Source organism: Nannospalax galili, unplaced genomic scaffold, assembly GCF_000622305.1.
Source record: "Nannospalax galili isolate Female #2095 unplaced genomic scaffold, S.galili_v1.0 scaffold416, whole genome shotgun sequence".
Classification (NCBI taxonomy): Eukaryota; Metazoa; Chordata; class Mammalia; order Rodentia; family Spalacidae; genus Nannospalax; species Nannospalax galili.
The window spans coordinates 740,308-757,447 of NW_008338125.1; the positions used below are offsets into that span (position 1 = coordinate 740,308).

Below are 17,140 nucleotides of genomic sequence, written 5' to 3' on the forward strand. Positions count from 1 at the left end.
CTCTCTTCAACCCTAGAACTTAACAGCAGTCCCTTTCCACTTCCCCATCTCTTCCTATGTCATAAGATTTGTGCGGTTAACTCACTTCCACCCAGGCCATTCCAAAGGTCCCAGCCTTCTAATCACTTGCTCACATGGAAATCCCTTTGAAATACATCCCAGGTGTGTAGGGATGAGGAATCTTGCCCTGGGAATTACGAAACACCCAAATAGATCATCCACTCCATGGCTGCCTTCCAACAATAAGTACCCTGGAGGCTTCAGTTGGAGAATGTATAAAAAAGCCTCTTCCTCCCTGGCAGCACAAGGCCTTCAGACTCCTTCTGGGATGGACTGCCTACTTGGATTCCTCAAGGGTAAAGCTACTTCTTGGGGGAGAGACACTTGGATACCACTCAGGTTCTGCTAAGGACTCTGTCTCTTTCTTTCTCTTTCGGGGAGTTGATAAGCCAAGTGGGAAAAGTTTGTAGCAGGGAGAAGGGAAGGGGCTGGAAATCCCTGCCACAGACCCCAAATGCTCTAACATGAGAGGACAACCATAAAGGCCAGAGGGCAGGGGACTCAGAGGAGAGGTGTACAGGCTTAGAAAACTCAAGTAGAAGAAGCCTAAATAAGGAAAGAGCAGACACTACGCCGGCAGCCGCCTGGAAAACGTGGACTGTCAATAGGTTACTGTTTATTTTTCCTTTTAGAAAGATTGTTATTAGATTGTTAGTAAATTCCTTGGAATTCTCGAAGACCTACCCCACCCCCACGACCCCTGTGTCCAGCTCTTTCCAGTCCACTGTTCTTCCTCCTGGAAGGGCCTTCTGTGTGACTTTCATGCTGACAATGTCAGTTCTCCAGTAGACTGGCAGACACTCAAGCTGCTGTGTCCCTGATGTAACATCTTCTTTCTCTTCCAGATTTGACATATTAGCTGAGCAATGTCACAGCAGAAGGAACAATCTTGGGAACCTTCAAATGCTCCCAAATGCTCCCCTCCCCAGTGCCCAGGCCCCTGTCTGCGTACCTGCTCGGCTTCTTGTTCAGCAGAGTGCTGTTTCCCCTCCCTAAGGTCAGAGGCTCAGAGCACAGCCTGCCCCAGGAGGGTTCGCCGCCGACGCCGCCAGCCCCGCTGCCTCAGTGGTGGCACCACCTACCACTGCAAAGAGGAGGAGTGCTAGGGGCTAAGTACCAAGGAGCGGGCACAGCTGCAGGGGCCTTCTCCCCACCCTTCCTCACAAATCTCACCACGAGGCCCAGACCCACTTATATCGGCTGAAAACACTTGCTTCTCTCCTCCACCCGCCCCTTTAGCTCAACAACAAAATTCTGCCCCTGGAGTATGGCTGTGACTTCTGTGAGTCCTTGAGACCCTGATCAGAGACACAGAGGCCCTCGGGTGGGTGTCGCTCCTCCCGGGGACAGGTGCTCCAGAATTTATGCTCCAGCTCTCAGCAGCCTCATGACCACTGGCTCATTTCTTTGCAGGGTTCTAGCATGAGGCTGCAGAACAATAAATTTATGTTGATCACCTACTGTGTACCAGTCTCTGTGTTTAAGGACAAGTGGGAGATTTGACCTTGTTCTGGGATATGTTATAATCCAGGGGAAGGAGAAAGGCATACTCCAGATTAAATCACATGGATTAATAAATAAAATTAAGGCTGACTAAATTAATTGTTTTTACATCTTAATTGTGTTAAAAGAACTTAAGGGGGGGGGAGGCAAGGGCATTCTGATGTTTCCATAGTAAGAATCAAAGGTGTTGGAAGAAGAGATCAGAAATAGGAAGAGCCTACTTGGGGATGAGGGGAGCCATCTTCCTGGACTAGGAAGCATTTAAATAGGGCCTTTAAAGGTAGGCAAAATTTGGTCCTGTGGTGTGGAGTGGAAAAGGAAGCCTCTCTCAGCAAGAATAGCCAACACACAGCAAGTGGGGCACTTGTCAATAGCGCTGACCTCAGTCTGGCTGGAGCTCCACTGAGGATGACGTCTGTAGACAGTTCATGAAGGTACTACCTAGGGTAAGTCAACCAGCTGAGTTTACTAGGCTTAAGCTATAAAATCCCAGGGACTGAAGGATTGTTCCTCTGGGGTGATCTGGGTTTTAGGGGCGCCTGATACAGAGAAAGCTTGCATTTCAACCAGGTTTCATATCAATATAAATTCTTTGCAAAGATTTTACATTGATGTGTATTTCCCAAGTATCTAACCCAACAGTTTTTATTGACTAAAAGAATTATTAAAATTCTTTTCAAAAAAGAATTTTAGCATATCATTTCCAATCTGTAAGGTGCCCATTTCTACAGTTTAGTCATCCTAATGATTCGGTGACCTGACTTTACCTCTGTTGCGACCTTGTGTACACAGGTCATACTTGTATATAATTATATATGTGTAATTGTTCTTATTAAAGAGATGATGCAAATCTCTTCACAGACAGATTTGTTAACGCAGGAAGGCAGGAAGGAGCTCAGCGGTAGAGCATTTGCACGGTGTGTGTGAAGCCCTGGGCTAAATCTACAGCACAGCAAAAAATAAATACACAAATAAAAGAAGAAAAACAGCATAAAGAAGATTGAGAAGAACCTAAGATCCTTATCACCCCAAAATAATCACAGCTAATAAAATCATACCTATACATTCTAACTTTAAAAAATCACAAATGAGATCATTTTATAGTATTTTATAGTGTACGTTTTAAAACTGAGGAGGAGCTAGAGAGATGGCTCAGTGTTTGAGAGTGCATAGTACTCTTGCAGAGGACCTGGGTTTAGCTCCCATCATGTGGCATACACACACATACACACACACACACACACATACACACACACACAAATAAAATTAAATAAAACTAAGTAAAGCTTAACAGTAAGTGAATATCCGTCCGTACTCTTCATACTGGTAAGTGCTGATCAGCACTTGTTACATGGTCCTAACACACCATGACTGGTATAACTAGATCCCTACTATTGAGCATTTGTGCTATTTCTACACGTCTGATGTCAAAACAAAGCATTATGATGTCAAAAATAAGCATTCTCACTGGTGATCATTCAGTTTTATTAGGATACATTTTTTACAATTAGAATTCTAAGATTGTCAAAAACTATGAAAACGATTAAGTTATACTTTGAGAGCAGTTAAAATGATTTCATTTAAGAAAATCATTTTTTTTTAGGGAGATTCCTTTTGTCAAGAGCAAAAGTAAATCCATGTTAAAGGATTGTCGCAGCTCATGGTAGGAAAAGTTTGCTGTGTGAGAAAACAACTCCCAGAAGACTTGGCAAGTAAACATTTTACTGTCATAAAATTTATTTGCTAGCCTATTGGCCCCTCTGTTACAGGCCAAGTCCATTTATACTCTTTTTATATTGTATATGTATATACTTTAAGAAGCTTAGAAATATAGTAAGAAATATAGAAAGGTACATAGATAAATGGACATGATAGATTTCAGTTGTTCTCACCATAAAGGAATGTTAAATATGTGAGGCAATGCATGTTAATTTAACCGTTACACACTGTAAATATGTTTCAAAATAATCATAGCAGGAAATGCGGTAGTAGTTTCCCATACGACATTTTCTAACTGCCTTTAGTGTTAGTTAGCCCTACCCACACTTCCTCCTCCACTCTGACCTCCACCTCCCTACCCCATTAGCCCTTAATATTCCATTGTTCCCCTTCCCCCTTTATACCACTGCATCTATCCCCTCTCCCCCAAAACCCTCCCACCTCCCACAACCCCCCTCTCCAGAGCCTCTTTCTAGTTTCCTGACCTCTATGGATTTTCCAGCTGAAACACACATACCTAAAGACTCAAAATTAGCATCCACTCAATGTTCTTAAAAATTAGAGGCTTCCTCCTTTTAAAAAAATATTTTATTATTTTTATTTTATGTGTATGAATGTTATGCCTGCATGTAGATAAGTGCACCCGTGTCGTGCAATGCCTGCAGAGGACAGAAGAGACTGTCGGATCCCCTGGAACTGGAGTTACAGACAGTTGTTAGCTGCCAGGTGGGTGCTGGGATTCAAACCTGGGTCTTCTGCAAGAACAGTCAGTGCTCTTAACCTCTAAAGCCATCTCTCCAGCCCCTGGCTTCTTCCTTTTGACTGAGGAAGTGCAGGTCATCTTGCATAAAGTGGTGCCTTAGGAATATTGATATGTCCGCATATGAATGTCTCTGTTTAGCTGACAGACTTCTAAATATTGATTTTAAATAGTGAACACATTTGTAAAACTTTCTAGAAAGAATCCCCAAAGGGAAAATATGTGCTTAATTATATCCATTCCAATGTGTAAAAACAATTTTCTACATTTTATTTCTGATCTTTATTGAAGACAGACATTTACCAAACAATAACAAAACAAAGTTTGGCAGAAGCAATTTTTAACCAAGAATGCTGTTAGGTTTCCCGAGTCAGTTCTTAGATTCCTTGTCTGGTTGTTCAGCTTATGTGTATTACTGTCTACACACACTGCTTTGACTGCATCGAATTCATGTCAGAATTCTAAAGTGAAAGCAAAGCAGTGATTTCATGATTATTTTTCTTCATAATGATTATAACATCTTCACATTGTTCTAGAATATGTGTGTTCATAAGAAATGTCTGTACTGTGAGTGTTTTTATTTTGGTTTCAGAATGATGTCATTTCAATGTTATACACACATTGTAACTTTGTTTTATACTAATAGGTGGAAAGCACAGATTTCATATTTTGTTCAAAAGGCTGTAAATACAGACAAGACAACAGACAGATGATAGACTTGAAGTGTTCTCACCATAAGGGAAACTTAAATATGTGAGGCAATGCATATTTGTTTAATCCACACTGAACATATAAATTCATATAATGCTTATTTGCTGGTTAAAATAGTTAAATGTCACATATACAAAATTTTAGCGTTTCATAGGAACAACAGAACTATGTAAATGGTGACAGTTTTTCACTTTTTTAGAACATATCCAACTTTATGCTTTTAACAGAAGTTAAAAAGGTACATATCTCTGAACATTTCCTGATTCAGAAGGAGCTCCATTTTGAAAAAATTCATTATGTGATATTTAATATGTAATATTTAGAACTTTTGAATTCCTTATTGTTCAGAGTAAAATGAACATTAAGTTTAAGAAAAAGCTGCTAGATGTAGAAGAGTGCTCCCGAAGGACTTCTAAAGCCCTCAGGTGAAGGTCCCCAGCTGTGTCTCATCTGTGTGGAAGCCTCTGCTCAGCTTTCCAGCAAGCAAGGTCTTGAATGGGAAGTGAGCTTCAGCCCAGCCCCCTTGCCTTTTATTTACATGTATGATCCTAGGCCAGTTTTCTGTCAGATGAAGTTTATTTCAGTCCCAGATACCTGTGAGGCCTAATAGAAATTTCTGTACCTCTGTATGCCTCAGTTTCTTCATCTGAAAAATAGGCAAACTAACAGTACCTGCTTTGGAAGACTGTGGAGGCATCGATACATGGCAAACTCAGTGAGGTTAGTTATAATTTACATTGTGGTCTACTTCATTTTTATAGCAGTCTTTTTATTTTAGAATAAAGATGGTTGGGAATAATAATAATAATAATAATAACAAGAACAGCAAAGTACCCAGAACTTTTCTAAGCACTATGCACATTGCTGGCTTAATTCTCACAGGTACCCTATGAAGCAGATATAATTGTCATAAATGGGCAGAAAAGTCTGAAATTTAGTTTTAAAATGCCTAGATATGACTTCATCCCTTTTTCCATTAAATGATGGGATATATACGACCATTTTGCTGTGTTCCTGGATCCCATTCAAGATATTACATTTGATGGCCACGTTTCTTAGGCTTCTCTTGATTGCAGCCACTTTTCAAGTTTTCCTTATTTGGGATGACTTGATTATTTTCACGAGTACTGGCTGGGTATTTGCTATACTTTCTCTTAATTGGGGTCTGTCTAGTTGGGAGCCAATGGGAAGAAGATCACAGAGGTAGGTACTTTCTTAACACATCATCTCCAAGTTATTGCTCACAACATGGTGTTACCACTGACCTCGGCCAAAGGCTGAAAACGTTTTTCAGATGGCTCCACTATAAACTCACAGCTTTTCTTTCTCACACCATACACCTGTTTTGGAAGGAAGTCTCTATATGCAGCCCATTCACAGTGCAGAAGGGTACACTACCTACATGGTGGCTTCTCTGTGCTGTTTGTCTACCCTCTCCCATTTTAACCTATTCAATACTTGTTTATGTCAGAATAGAATCATGGGTCTTAGGAATCTATGTTACACTTTCATCATAGCCCAATCTACGTTCTTTGCATTATGGTGCTTGGTGATCTGGCTGGAAGCATTTGTTTTACTTGGCTCCCATGTCCCTTTCCTATAACATCATTAGTTTCTTTTCCAGCACATCCTGACTTTCTGGCACAACACTCCAGGTTCATGTGTATAGTCTCTGCTTTAGCATCTGATTCAGCCATTTCTCTAGCGAGCCCTGGGTTTTTATTTTTAATTGAAAAATCAATATTTACATGTTCTCTTGGTGTAAATGGGTATTTTTAAATCTTTAGAGGGAAAAGATAGAGCCTCATTATTAAGAGATGTAGAACTAGCCAAATAATAACATTAATAATAAGCGAGGTGTGGCGGTACGTATCTGTAATTCTGGTACTCAGAAGGTTGAGACAGGAGGATTATAAATTCAAGGTCAGTCTCAGTGACATAGTAAGTGAAAGTCAGCAATAATAATAATTAATAATAATAATAACAATAAACAGCAGCAAGAAAAGTAGTATACCAAGAACTGTACACATGTTGCTGTCTTAATTCCCATGGGAACTCTATGAAGCAGATGTAATTGTCATCACTGTTTTACAGACAAGCAACCAAGGCAAAGACGTCACATGACAAACAATGGTCTACAACTAAGAAGGGACGGAGCCTGGATTTGAAGGTAGCTCATCTGATCGCACACACTAGACACCCAGCCACTATGCTGTATCTCAAGCGCACAATACTGGCATGCAGTTGTTCTGTCTTCCCTCTTCTTCTCTGCCTGTCCAAAGCATGGACGCTGGGCTGAAACTCAGTTGACCGTAGGGTTAGTGCTGATTCTGCTCATATTTTAACCTTCTGTGTTAAGATGACTTCTGTGAACCTTTATCTTTCATTTGTGACATAAAGCCATACAGCCAGGCCAAATCAGGTATTTTATTTGTGATTAGCTCAGTTAACAAATCTTTGATAAGAACTAACTATATGTAAAGAACTGAAGTTTGGGGGAATTATTTTCATTCTTTTTTAGTGTCTGATCTTATGCACTTATTGGGAAAAAATTCTAACAAAGATAAAAAAGAAATTGGCTTCCTTATACTATAAGGAGTTCTCCAATTAAAAGCATTTCCATTGTGTTAAGCAGCTGCACATCTAGGCATATGCACTTGGTCAGACAAGCACACTTCGTGTTTGCTGAGGCTTCTCCGAGGCTAAGTGGCCATGTGAGCAGCCAGAGCTTTGTCCGTCCTTTAGCTGTCCGTGAAGATCTGCAGAGGAACTCAGAAGGTAATAGGAGACCATGGAAATGCTATCAGAATGTTCCAAGGGCTGGCCACACTTCTGCCTTCTCCATAACACCCTAGGATGCTCCAATGAGACAGAAACTATTTGAAGAATGCAGATGCTTAGGATTTACTCCAAGGAGATTATAATTCAGTAGGTCTTAGTAAGGGATGAGAGATGCACATTTTAAAACTACTTCCCCTATGGCTCATTTGCTCAGCCAGATTTGGGATCCGTGATCTGTAACTGAGCCAGGAGCGAGGCTGAAAGGGCAGCTTCTTTGCTTCATGCAATGCCTTGCTGGTTGGCCCTCCTGTCCTGGAGTTTGTGTTACTGAAAAATCAGAGACAAACAGTCAAAGTCAGGAGAGGAGAGGGGGTTTAATTTCAGACTAGCGGATTGACCCATGGATCCTTCCATAAAGGAGTCAGACCTCTTGTTCAAATTTTGAGGGGTTTTTATACTCATATGTGAGGAATGCAAGCCAAAGGGTACATAACATACACGTGATAAGTAAGTAACGTAGCACAGGGCCACAAAGGCTATAGGAACTCTATCCTAAGGCCTGGGAAGATTCCTACTCATTCCCCCCATTTCTATCTCTGGGCTTTTCCTGCTCCAAAGTTCTTAATTACCATCACATTGCAAAAACTGTTAGCATTTGATGTGCTCTTCTATTTCCATTATACTAGAAACAGTGATATGTGCTTAATTTTAAACTTTGAAATATTCAATTTTTCCACAGACAATATACCCAACTCAGCATTATTAAGAGAAGAAAAGAAAATGAGTGGAAAATATGCTTTGGTATAGCTGTATGAGGACATGAGAGGCTCCCTTTGGATGACCACCATGTAGGAGAATATAGACTCCAAGCGACAGAACAGAGAGTACTAATGTCACAGAGTAAGGGTATGGACTCCAAATTTCTGAACAACATGCCTGTGGCTTTCTAATGCCTCCCCTTTGCTCTCAAGAACGTAGAGTACTGGCTCTGCTCGCTTTTGAGGTGAGGGATAGTAGAAAAATGAGTCACCTTATCTTTCTCTTAAGACATGCTAATTATAGGATACAAGAGTTTGTGAAGCTGGATCATCTCCTTTAGGTCTAATAGAGAGAAAAATGATGAGTCATGATCAAGGGGTTATGATGAGCCAGGGATGTTGTCAGTGTAGCAAATCTCCAAGGACTTGAGGAGATGGTTCTAGGTAGATCGCTGGTCACCTGTGCGGGAGGAGGAACCCACCTTTAACATCAGCAGAAAAGGTAAAGTTACATGGGGATAAGAAAGCTCTGTCATTCTAGACTGTAGAGTCTTCTTTATAGAAAGATTTGGAAATATTTTCTTGGGATCTTTGCCTAGAGGAAAAATATAGGCAAAATGAAGTCTCCTCATCCCTTCCAATCTTAGAACTAACAAGCTCTATATGGTGGTGACATCTGTAAACACATGCTCCTAATAGTTTGTTTTAGCTATTACCCACTCACTGAGGTCAATCCAAGGCCAGAGTGAAACTCAGGATCTAAAGAGGGGATCGTGATACTTTCTACAGAACAGAAGGGATAGCACAGCCGTTTCCACAGAGGTGATAGATCAGGGGCCACAAAGGTTCTCTCATGACCCAGGGCAGCTCCAAGCGCAGAACTACCATAATTAACTCAGAGATCAAAATACATCAGCAACACTCATTTTATGAGTGAAGGCACTGAAGCCCCAAGTGGCACACGGCTTCAGGCTCAGGACGAGGCTTATGCTCCAGGGCTGACTTCTGCTCCTTTCCAAGTGGGATTTGCTGCAGTCAGAGAGAGAAAGAGAACCATGGTACTACTGTGGAACACCCACTCTTATGGAACTCAGAAACTAGAGAATACCTTGGGCTGTAATGAACACAAATGCTTATAATTGTCATAGAGGCAAGTAGCACACGGCTTCAGGCTCAGGACGAGGCTTATGCTCCAGGGCTGACTTCTGCTCCTTTCCAAGTGGGATTTGCTGCAGTCAGAGAGAGAAAGAGAACCATGGTACTACTGTGGAACACCCACTCTTATGGAACTCAGAAACTAGAGAATACCTTGGGCTGTAATGAACACAAATGCTTATAATTGTCATTACCATTTACAGAATGCCCACTGAATGCTGTACATTGTATGTTTGTTTGTTTGTTTGTTTGAACTCACATTATGACTTTAGCTACTATATTAGACATGATGGACCTATGTCTCTAGCCCATGTTATACAAAGTAATGTGACTGAATTTTAAGACCGCTTTACAATAGTGATAGGAATTTGTTATGCTGGATAAACCTGGTCCTTTTTTCTATGCACTATGGGTCCCATGGGTCCAGGACATTCAATACATGTTATAACTCTTCCCTGTGCCAAAGTGAAGCAAAGACATCTCTGGTTCCTCAATGTCCCTGATACAAATGTCACTGCCCTTGGGAGAACCATGAATCCTCCTCCAGTGCTGTTTGCCAGAGTAAGCTGCAGGTGCCTCCTGCTCTTCTGGCCTGTAGAAGTACTGTTCAGAGGCCTATCAACTGCTCAAGCAAAAGGGTGATCCTTCTTTTCCATTCTTTCATCACTTAGGGATTAGTTTGATAAGAATCTCATGCATGCAGATGCTGGTCTGGCTGGTACCTCACCCTTCCATTAAGGGGAACACCCAAGCCTGATAGGAATCTATAACATTCCTGAATCCTCAGGCAGGCAGGATGGTAAAGAAGTACATGGAGAGATGAGAAATGAGATCAAAGTCCAGGAATGTGCCCACTGTGACCCAACAGGGCTTGGCCAAGCAAAGACTCTCCAATTATTTTCCAACCAGTCCCTTTCCCTTACCCACTCCCTGGCAAAGAGTTCTCCCCAAGTTCAGCTATGACCCTCATATCAAACATACAGACTGACCATTCACCACATACCTGAGCTCGAAATATGCAAATCAAGACCCCAGTAACTCCAAAATGTAAGTTTGATCAGACCGCTCCATTGCTTAAATGGTCACAGATGGATGGTCATCTCTGGCCCTGTTTTCTATGCAGCCGATCTTTTTCTCAAAACAAATATGTATACCTCTAATGTATAAGTCTGTGAAGGCATAATTGCTCTGAATTCAGGAAGATTTGTGTACAAGCCCCAGATGATTGCCTTCTGGGGCTCTCCCTGGCAGGCAATGCAAACATCTGAAGATTTAGAATTAGTCAGAGACTGGCGAGATAACTTAACAGTCAAGAGAACTCCCTACTCTTCCAGAGGACCCAGGTTCAGTTCCCAGCATCCACATAGCCCCTAACACCTGTTCTTAACTCCAGTTCCAAGGGATATAATGCCTTCTTCTGTCTGTGGGCACCAAGCACACACATGGTGCACATACACACATGCAAGCAAAACACCTATATACACAAAATAAAAATTAAAAAATTCTTTAAAGAAATATTGTAAAAAGTAAGATATCAGGAGTGATACAAACTTTTAATGCCAGCTCCTGGGAGACAGAGGCAAACTCATCTTTGTGGGTTCAATGCCCAATCTGGTCTACACAGCAAGTTCTAGATCAGTCAGGGCTACATAGTGAGACTTTGTAGTTTTGTTTTGTTTTTTTTTTTAAAAAAAAAAAAAAAAAAACTTGAATTACTGGTGCTCTCATGTAACTATGAAGCTATAAGGAAAATAGAAGTTTTTTTTAACCTACTACCTGTCAAATTTGTTTCCATTATCACAGTACAATAGATGTATAATTTCCTATTGTTAATCTGATTTTAGAGATCAATTTTTTTAAAGTTTCAAAAACCATTAAGTAATACACTGTGGCTCAACACCAATGGTCCGATTCCAAGGTTCATACACTTACAGCTTCTTTACCAGATAAAGATGTGAAATGTGGAAGGGGGCTGGGCGTGCCTAAAGACAGCGACACCTGCTGTATGGAGGACTGGCTGTCCAAAGAGGTGACAGCCTTGGCAATGGGTTTCCAAGGAATATAAGTAGGAAGTTATGAATCCACAGGATAAAATCACACAACACAGCATGTGAAGTTCTTCTCTTCTGCACGGCCACCATCTCACCTTGTGTTACTTTGTTCCCAGTAGCCACTCTGTTTTCAGAACAGACCAAGCTCATTCCCATCTCTGTGCCTGTGGATGTTTTCTTAGTCTAGTAAACCAATTGCTCCCTCAGCTCCTGACCAACCCCCAGCCATTTTGCTAAGGTCACCTCTTCTGGAAGCAGCATCAGCAGTGGGAGTTGCTGTCCATGGGTGCACCCACTGCCCCTCCACGCTATTTCCATCTCTTTATGTCTGGACTGCATGAACTTCACATCTGTACATAATACAGAAGCTAGAAGAACATGTATCTTACAATCAATGCACAAGCATTTGAAACATAAGTATATGATTTGATGATATAAGAGTCAGATAGTTTTATCTATATAATGTGATTGACAATAAGAAACTCATAAAACATGCATTATTGTGAAAATGCAAATGGCATCTTTGATGGAATGAGAGTTGAGAATAACTTCAGTTCCTTTTCCTGTCCTCATGTCATGTCATTTCTACCCCCTTTAAAAAATGATATTAATCTTCTGAGAATTCACAAAACCCTGCACATACAAAAACACTTAATTAATAAGCAAACCAATAAGCTTAAAGTGATGCTTGAAAAGTTGTTATAAGAAAGTTTGGGGAAGGGGGGGCTAGAGAGATGGCTCAGTGGTTAAGAGCACTGGCTGCACTTGCAGAGGCCCCAGATCCAATTCCCAGCACCTGTAACTCTAGTTCCAGGAGAATCTGATGCCCTCTTCTGACCTCCATGGGCATTGCAGTTAAGCGCACTCCCTGCTTTTCCAGAGGACCCAGGTTGGGTTCCCAGCACTAACATAGCCCCTAACATCTGTTCCAAGCTCTTAACTCCAGTTCCAAGTGATCCAGTGCCCTATTCTGGCTCTGTGGGCAACAGATATGCACATGGTGCACTTACACACATGCAGGCAATGCACTTATGCACATAAAATTTTTAAACATAAAATATTTTTAAAAAAGAAAGTTTTTGTTGAACACACACAATAAATAAATACATTTTTAAAAGAAAAGAAGATTTTTGTTAGGATTTTTATTGTAGAATCAGTAATCCATTAGATCAGTACAACAGAATGGTATTTTCCAATCTTTTAAAATTACTGGCCACCAGGCTTGGTGGCACACGCCTTTAATCCCAGCACATGGGAGGCAGAGGCAGGTGGATCTCTGTGAGATCAAGTCTAGCCTGATCTGCATAGCGAGTTCCAGGCAAGCTGGGGCTACAGGGAGACCCCATCTCAAACAAAAACAAAAACAAAACAATAAAAGGCACACAAGTCCACCCATTCTAGAGATATGCCAAGTAAGGGATGGCATGATCAAGCAAGAATCACACAGACACATAGTAATGGTTTTGATATAACGAAACAAGATAGTAAAAGCAATTTCCTCTAATAAATAGGATAAGCTGAGCAAGCTATCTGTATGATGTCCTCCCACACACTGTGACTTAACTTCAAGTATTTCACACCCTTACCTACTTGCACACCAGCTATCATCTCTTCTCTCACCACCAAATACACAGCCTTTCCCATCCCAGATAATGGTTCTTGAAGAAGATCAAATCAGGAAAACAGCACCTGGTCTAAGTGCTAGTTTTCTGGAAATCTGATACTTATAAATGAAAACGCAGATTTGATATCTGTGAGATTGTCTGGTTCAGTCTTCTCTGACTCCCAGGAGAATCAGCAGAGCCAAGAACAAAGCTCTGTGCAAAGTTCTCATTGCTGACAGACACTAGTGACGTCCGGGGAGCAGCTTCCCATATTTACCCCTAGCGCCTGTTCCTGACAGGTTCTCTCTCTCTCTCTCTCTCTCTCTCTCTCTCTCTCTCTACCTGGGCCTTGACCACAAACCATTTGTCAATTCATTGAACAAATAGTCGAGCATTTGTAGGAATCGGCGATAGTCAATATTGAGATTTCATTCTGTCCAGCCTAACAAATGATGGAAAATAAATACAAGCATATGGATATGGGAATACAGAACGCCATAGAGCATTTTATAAGAGAAACAATATAATTAAGTTTCAAGATACAGGATCCAAAGCAAAGGTCTAGGGCTAGGTATTAGAAAAGACAAGGGGCTGCTGTCCAGAGAACAGTTGCTGTAAAATGTAAATTATTTCAGCTTCCAACTCTAAGTTCACTTCACCTATAACCTTCCTTCATGACCTCCTATGTTACATGGGAGGGGCAGCCCCTTGTTTTTTCTAATGCCTGTCCCTAGTCTTTTACTTTGGATCCTTGTATCTTGAACCTTAATTGTTTTAGGTGTTTTGCTATTTGAATCAGACACACTGAGCCCTCAAGCAGGGGCCGAAGAGTGTGTTGATTTCTGACTCTGAACTTGGTGAAACCTACAAAATCCCCTATCTGCACCCTGGGCTGACCCAATATTTGTGGCTTTAGATTTCCTACCCAGTCATGGTTTGGAGAATTCCAGAAAATCTAAATTCAATCTCCAAGCTATGGCACTGTAAATACCCCTGTAAGTCATGATCTTCTTATCTTTATGGAAATATTATCAGGGATAAGTGACGCTCTGGAACATACTCATAAGGATCTGGTAGTGACCCAAAGTGACAAAGTGGCAAAATGACAGAGCCACTGGCATGTGGGACACTGTCATCACAACCACCTGAGCAATAAACAGCTTTTACATCATCCATGGCTCATTCCCAAAATTTGGAAGCAGTATATATATATAAAAGGCTTCTACCCACAGGGTCTCCTTAGTTCCATCACCTGCCTGAGGTTGAGAGAACCAGGTGAGTATACTTCACTGAGTATAATGGCTGTTTGGGGCTGGCTGAGGTGGTGACACTTTTGCAGAATGTGACAAGCCAGTCCAGGATGGAGGGAGGGAGAGGAAGAGGAGGAAGAGAGGGAGGGAGAGAGAAAGAGAGAACTAATGGGTAATTCCAGGAAGACTAAGGACATGGAAATCATTCAGACAATTCAAAATCGCCATCCCAGGAGGGGCCAATGTTAGCTGAAGACTGAGGGGGACTGGAGGAGAGGAAGCAGTTTGTAGGACAAGAGAGCCACACAGTGCTGAAGGGTAAGGGCCAAGCCAGAGACCATGATGCAAGAAAGAAAAAAAATGGGAGATTATGAAGAGAAATGATATGACAATGCATTTGGGCTAAAAATATGGAGAATACACAAGTTAGAGGATACATGAAAAACTAATTTAAGACTTGAAGAAGTACCTAATGCCTAGAGCTTTTACATTTCAAGTTGGAAGTCTTGATGAGCAGAGGCCAGAAAGGAGAAAACTTACCAAGTTCTGGTACAGAGTTCTGCTGGGGTTCGTCGATGCCGGAAAACAAGGCAGCTCTGTTATAGTGACACAGCCTCTAGGATATCAGATTTAGTTGTAGAGTTTCAGACTGCATAGAATAATAGCAGTATAAACAAGTCTGCATTAATTAGATTTTTAAAACCTCTGCATCGCTTTTTAGGATAACTGAACTTTCTCTAAGATGTCCTGTCAGCAAAACCAACAGAAAAGCCAGCTCCCTGACAAGTGCCCACCAAAGGGACCCCCTCGGGCCCCCCAGGCTCCTGCTTCGCGTCCCCCTCCCAGTGCCCCGCCAGTCCGCTCCTGCTGTGTTTCCGCCTGCTGTGTTTCTGGCTTCGGAGGCCGTTGCTCTCTAGTATCACACCGGTTTCCACGATTCTATCTACGCCAGCCCCAACGCTCTGACTGCTGTGAGAACGAGTCCTCAGGATGTTCTAGCTGTTGCCACAGCTCTGGAAGCTGAAACTGACTTGCAGCCTTCGAGGAGCTAAAGAACCGTGGCCAAGGACCAGCCTCGAACTGATGCTCTTCCTCATTCAGTCTTCCTCCCTCTTCGGAACTAGCTTCATGGGTGATGGGCCTCTTTACTTGTTGAGAACCTCGAACTTCCTGGCCTTGACTCTGGTACTTGACCAAGAACTGAAAGCCAAAGAAAAGCCTGTTTTCCAAAGCCTTACTAGCGGGAGAAAATAAACTTTATCTTTCATGGAAGCGATGGTTTCTTGGTGTTTATTGTTTCCCTGTAGAGCTTGCATGAATCTGGATTATTTAAACAGACCCCACAGTGAGCCAACTAAGAGGGAAATTCCTTTCCAGAGAGATCCAGGCTGAGCTGTGAAGAGAGCTGTGAGCTGGACAGATTCTGAGGGAAGATGTAGGAGGATGTTTCCCCAAGGCTTCTGGCCGGGTCCTCCTGTTGATTGTGCTGCTGCCGCCACCGCGGCCACTATGCAATCACCAGTGCCACTGAGCTTACCTCTTGCACACATGGATATGCTGTTTTGCAAACCCTTTTGAAGGGAATCTGATGCTCAAGTAGGAGATGACACAGGGGCATCTGTAGTTCTCAGACCTTAGTATATCCATCTGAGTTCCTGCTGCATCTCCACATAGGAGACAGGACCAGTGAGTATCCGTACAGGGCCTCTAGAAGATACCTGTGAGACCTCTGTGTTGCTGTCCACCTACTGTGGTCTCCTTTCCTCGTGTATTAACAGGACAAATTATGTGAGTTTCAGGACAAATTCTCAAAGCACTGTCTTTTCCAACCCAACAGTGGTCCACAGGCACCAGTAATGCTCTGTTCACCCTCTGGGACTCCGTTTTTCAGTATCAGTGTTTTGATACAGTGGCATCAGTAGATGGAGATACTGCCAGCATCCCCCAAATTATACATAATCCAGTTTAAATTAATCAAATATTAGCTATCTGGGCTTATGTATTGGAGTTTACCTTACACACAAATGCCATCCACTACATGTGTTCTTGTCCCTGTAGAAGACAGAAATTTGGGGGCTGCTATTCCAGGCCTTTCTCTTGGCCTCAAATAAGTCATTAAAGATTGTGATGGGCCTGGGGCACCTAGGATGCTAAGAGTTTTGAGGGTTAAAGTGAGGGCAGACTTGACCACCTACTGTGGCATCTTTGATACTCAGTCTAAGAGAAAGAAATCCAGATCAGAGGTTGACTCTCTCACTCTCTCTTCTCTCTCCTTCTCTCCCTCCTTCCCTCTCTCCCCCTAACTCTCTGATGTTGAGAACGCTTACTCATATTCAAACATGCTAAATGACAGGATACAACACCTTGGAGATCACTGGCTCTCCATATTAATCTGGGTTTGTTGGTCTAACTAGCAGATCCTAGACTAAATGTTCCATCCTTCCTCGGAGTGTATTTTGAATGTTTTAGTCCTTTTCATTGACTTAGAGGAAATATTCTTTTTCTCCAGTCTAACCTCATTCTTTGAAGTAATATCTTCCATATATCAAACTTTCTCCTAACTACTAAAGGGTTAAGTTGGGTGGTAGGTGAAATAGCTCATTTTTCAAATATTGAAGTTGTTTAAAATAAAGGTCTTCTGAAATTGGTAACTGAGCTGCTGAAAACCAATAAATCAACCTGATAGTTGTAAACATTGTCTGATTCTGTGCTGTGATTGGTACCCTGGGGTTGCATAATGCATGACCCACATTACTGTGACAGAGGCTTAATGACCTTAAGACCATTA

The 17,140-nt window shown here is 41.9% G+C and overlaps 2 protein-coding genes across 2 annotated transcripts in view; both read left to right on the forward strand.

The window, feature by feature from the left end:
* The first annotated feature begins 926 nt into the window (after nucleotides 1-926).
* On the forward strand, nucleotides 927-1,166 carry Lce6a (late cornified envelope 6A). Its single transcript, XM_008832974.1, has one exon. The coding sequence runs from the start codon at nucleotides 927-929 to the stop codon at nucleotides 1,164-1,166; it is 240 nt and encodes a 79-aa protein (XP_008831196.1).
* A 6,238-nt stretch (nucleotides 1,167-7,404) lies between these two features.
* The window catches only part of Smcp (sperm mitochondria associated cysteine rich protein), a 23,945-nt gene continuing 14,209 nt past the window's right edge, over nucleotides 7,405-17,140 (forward strand). Inside the window, exon 1 of the mRNA XM_008832975.1 lies at nucleotides 7,405-7,531. Within this exon, the coding sequence (XP_008831197.1) occupies nucleotides 7,405-7,531 (127 nt within the window). The remainder of the gene's footprint in view (nucleotides 7,532-17,140) is intronic.

Excerpts from the sequence above, each read along its gene's own strand:
- Lce6a (XM_008832974.1), top strand. The coding sequence starts at position 927 with ATGTCACAGCAGAAGGAACAATCTTGGGAACCTTCAAATGCTCCCAAA.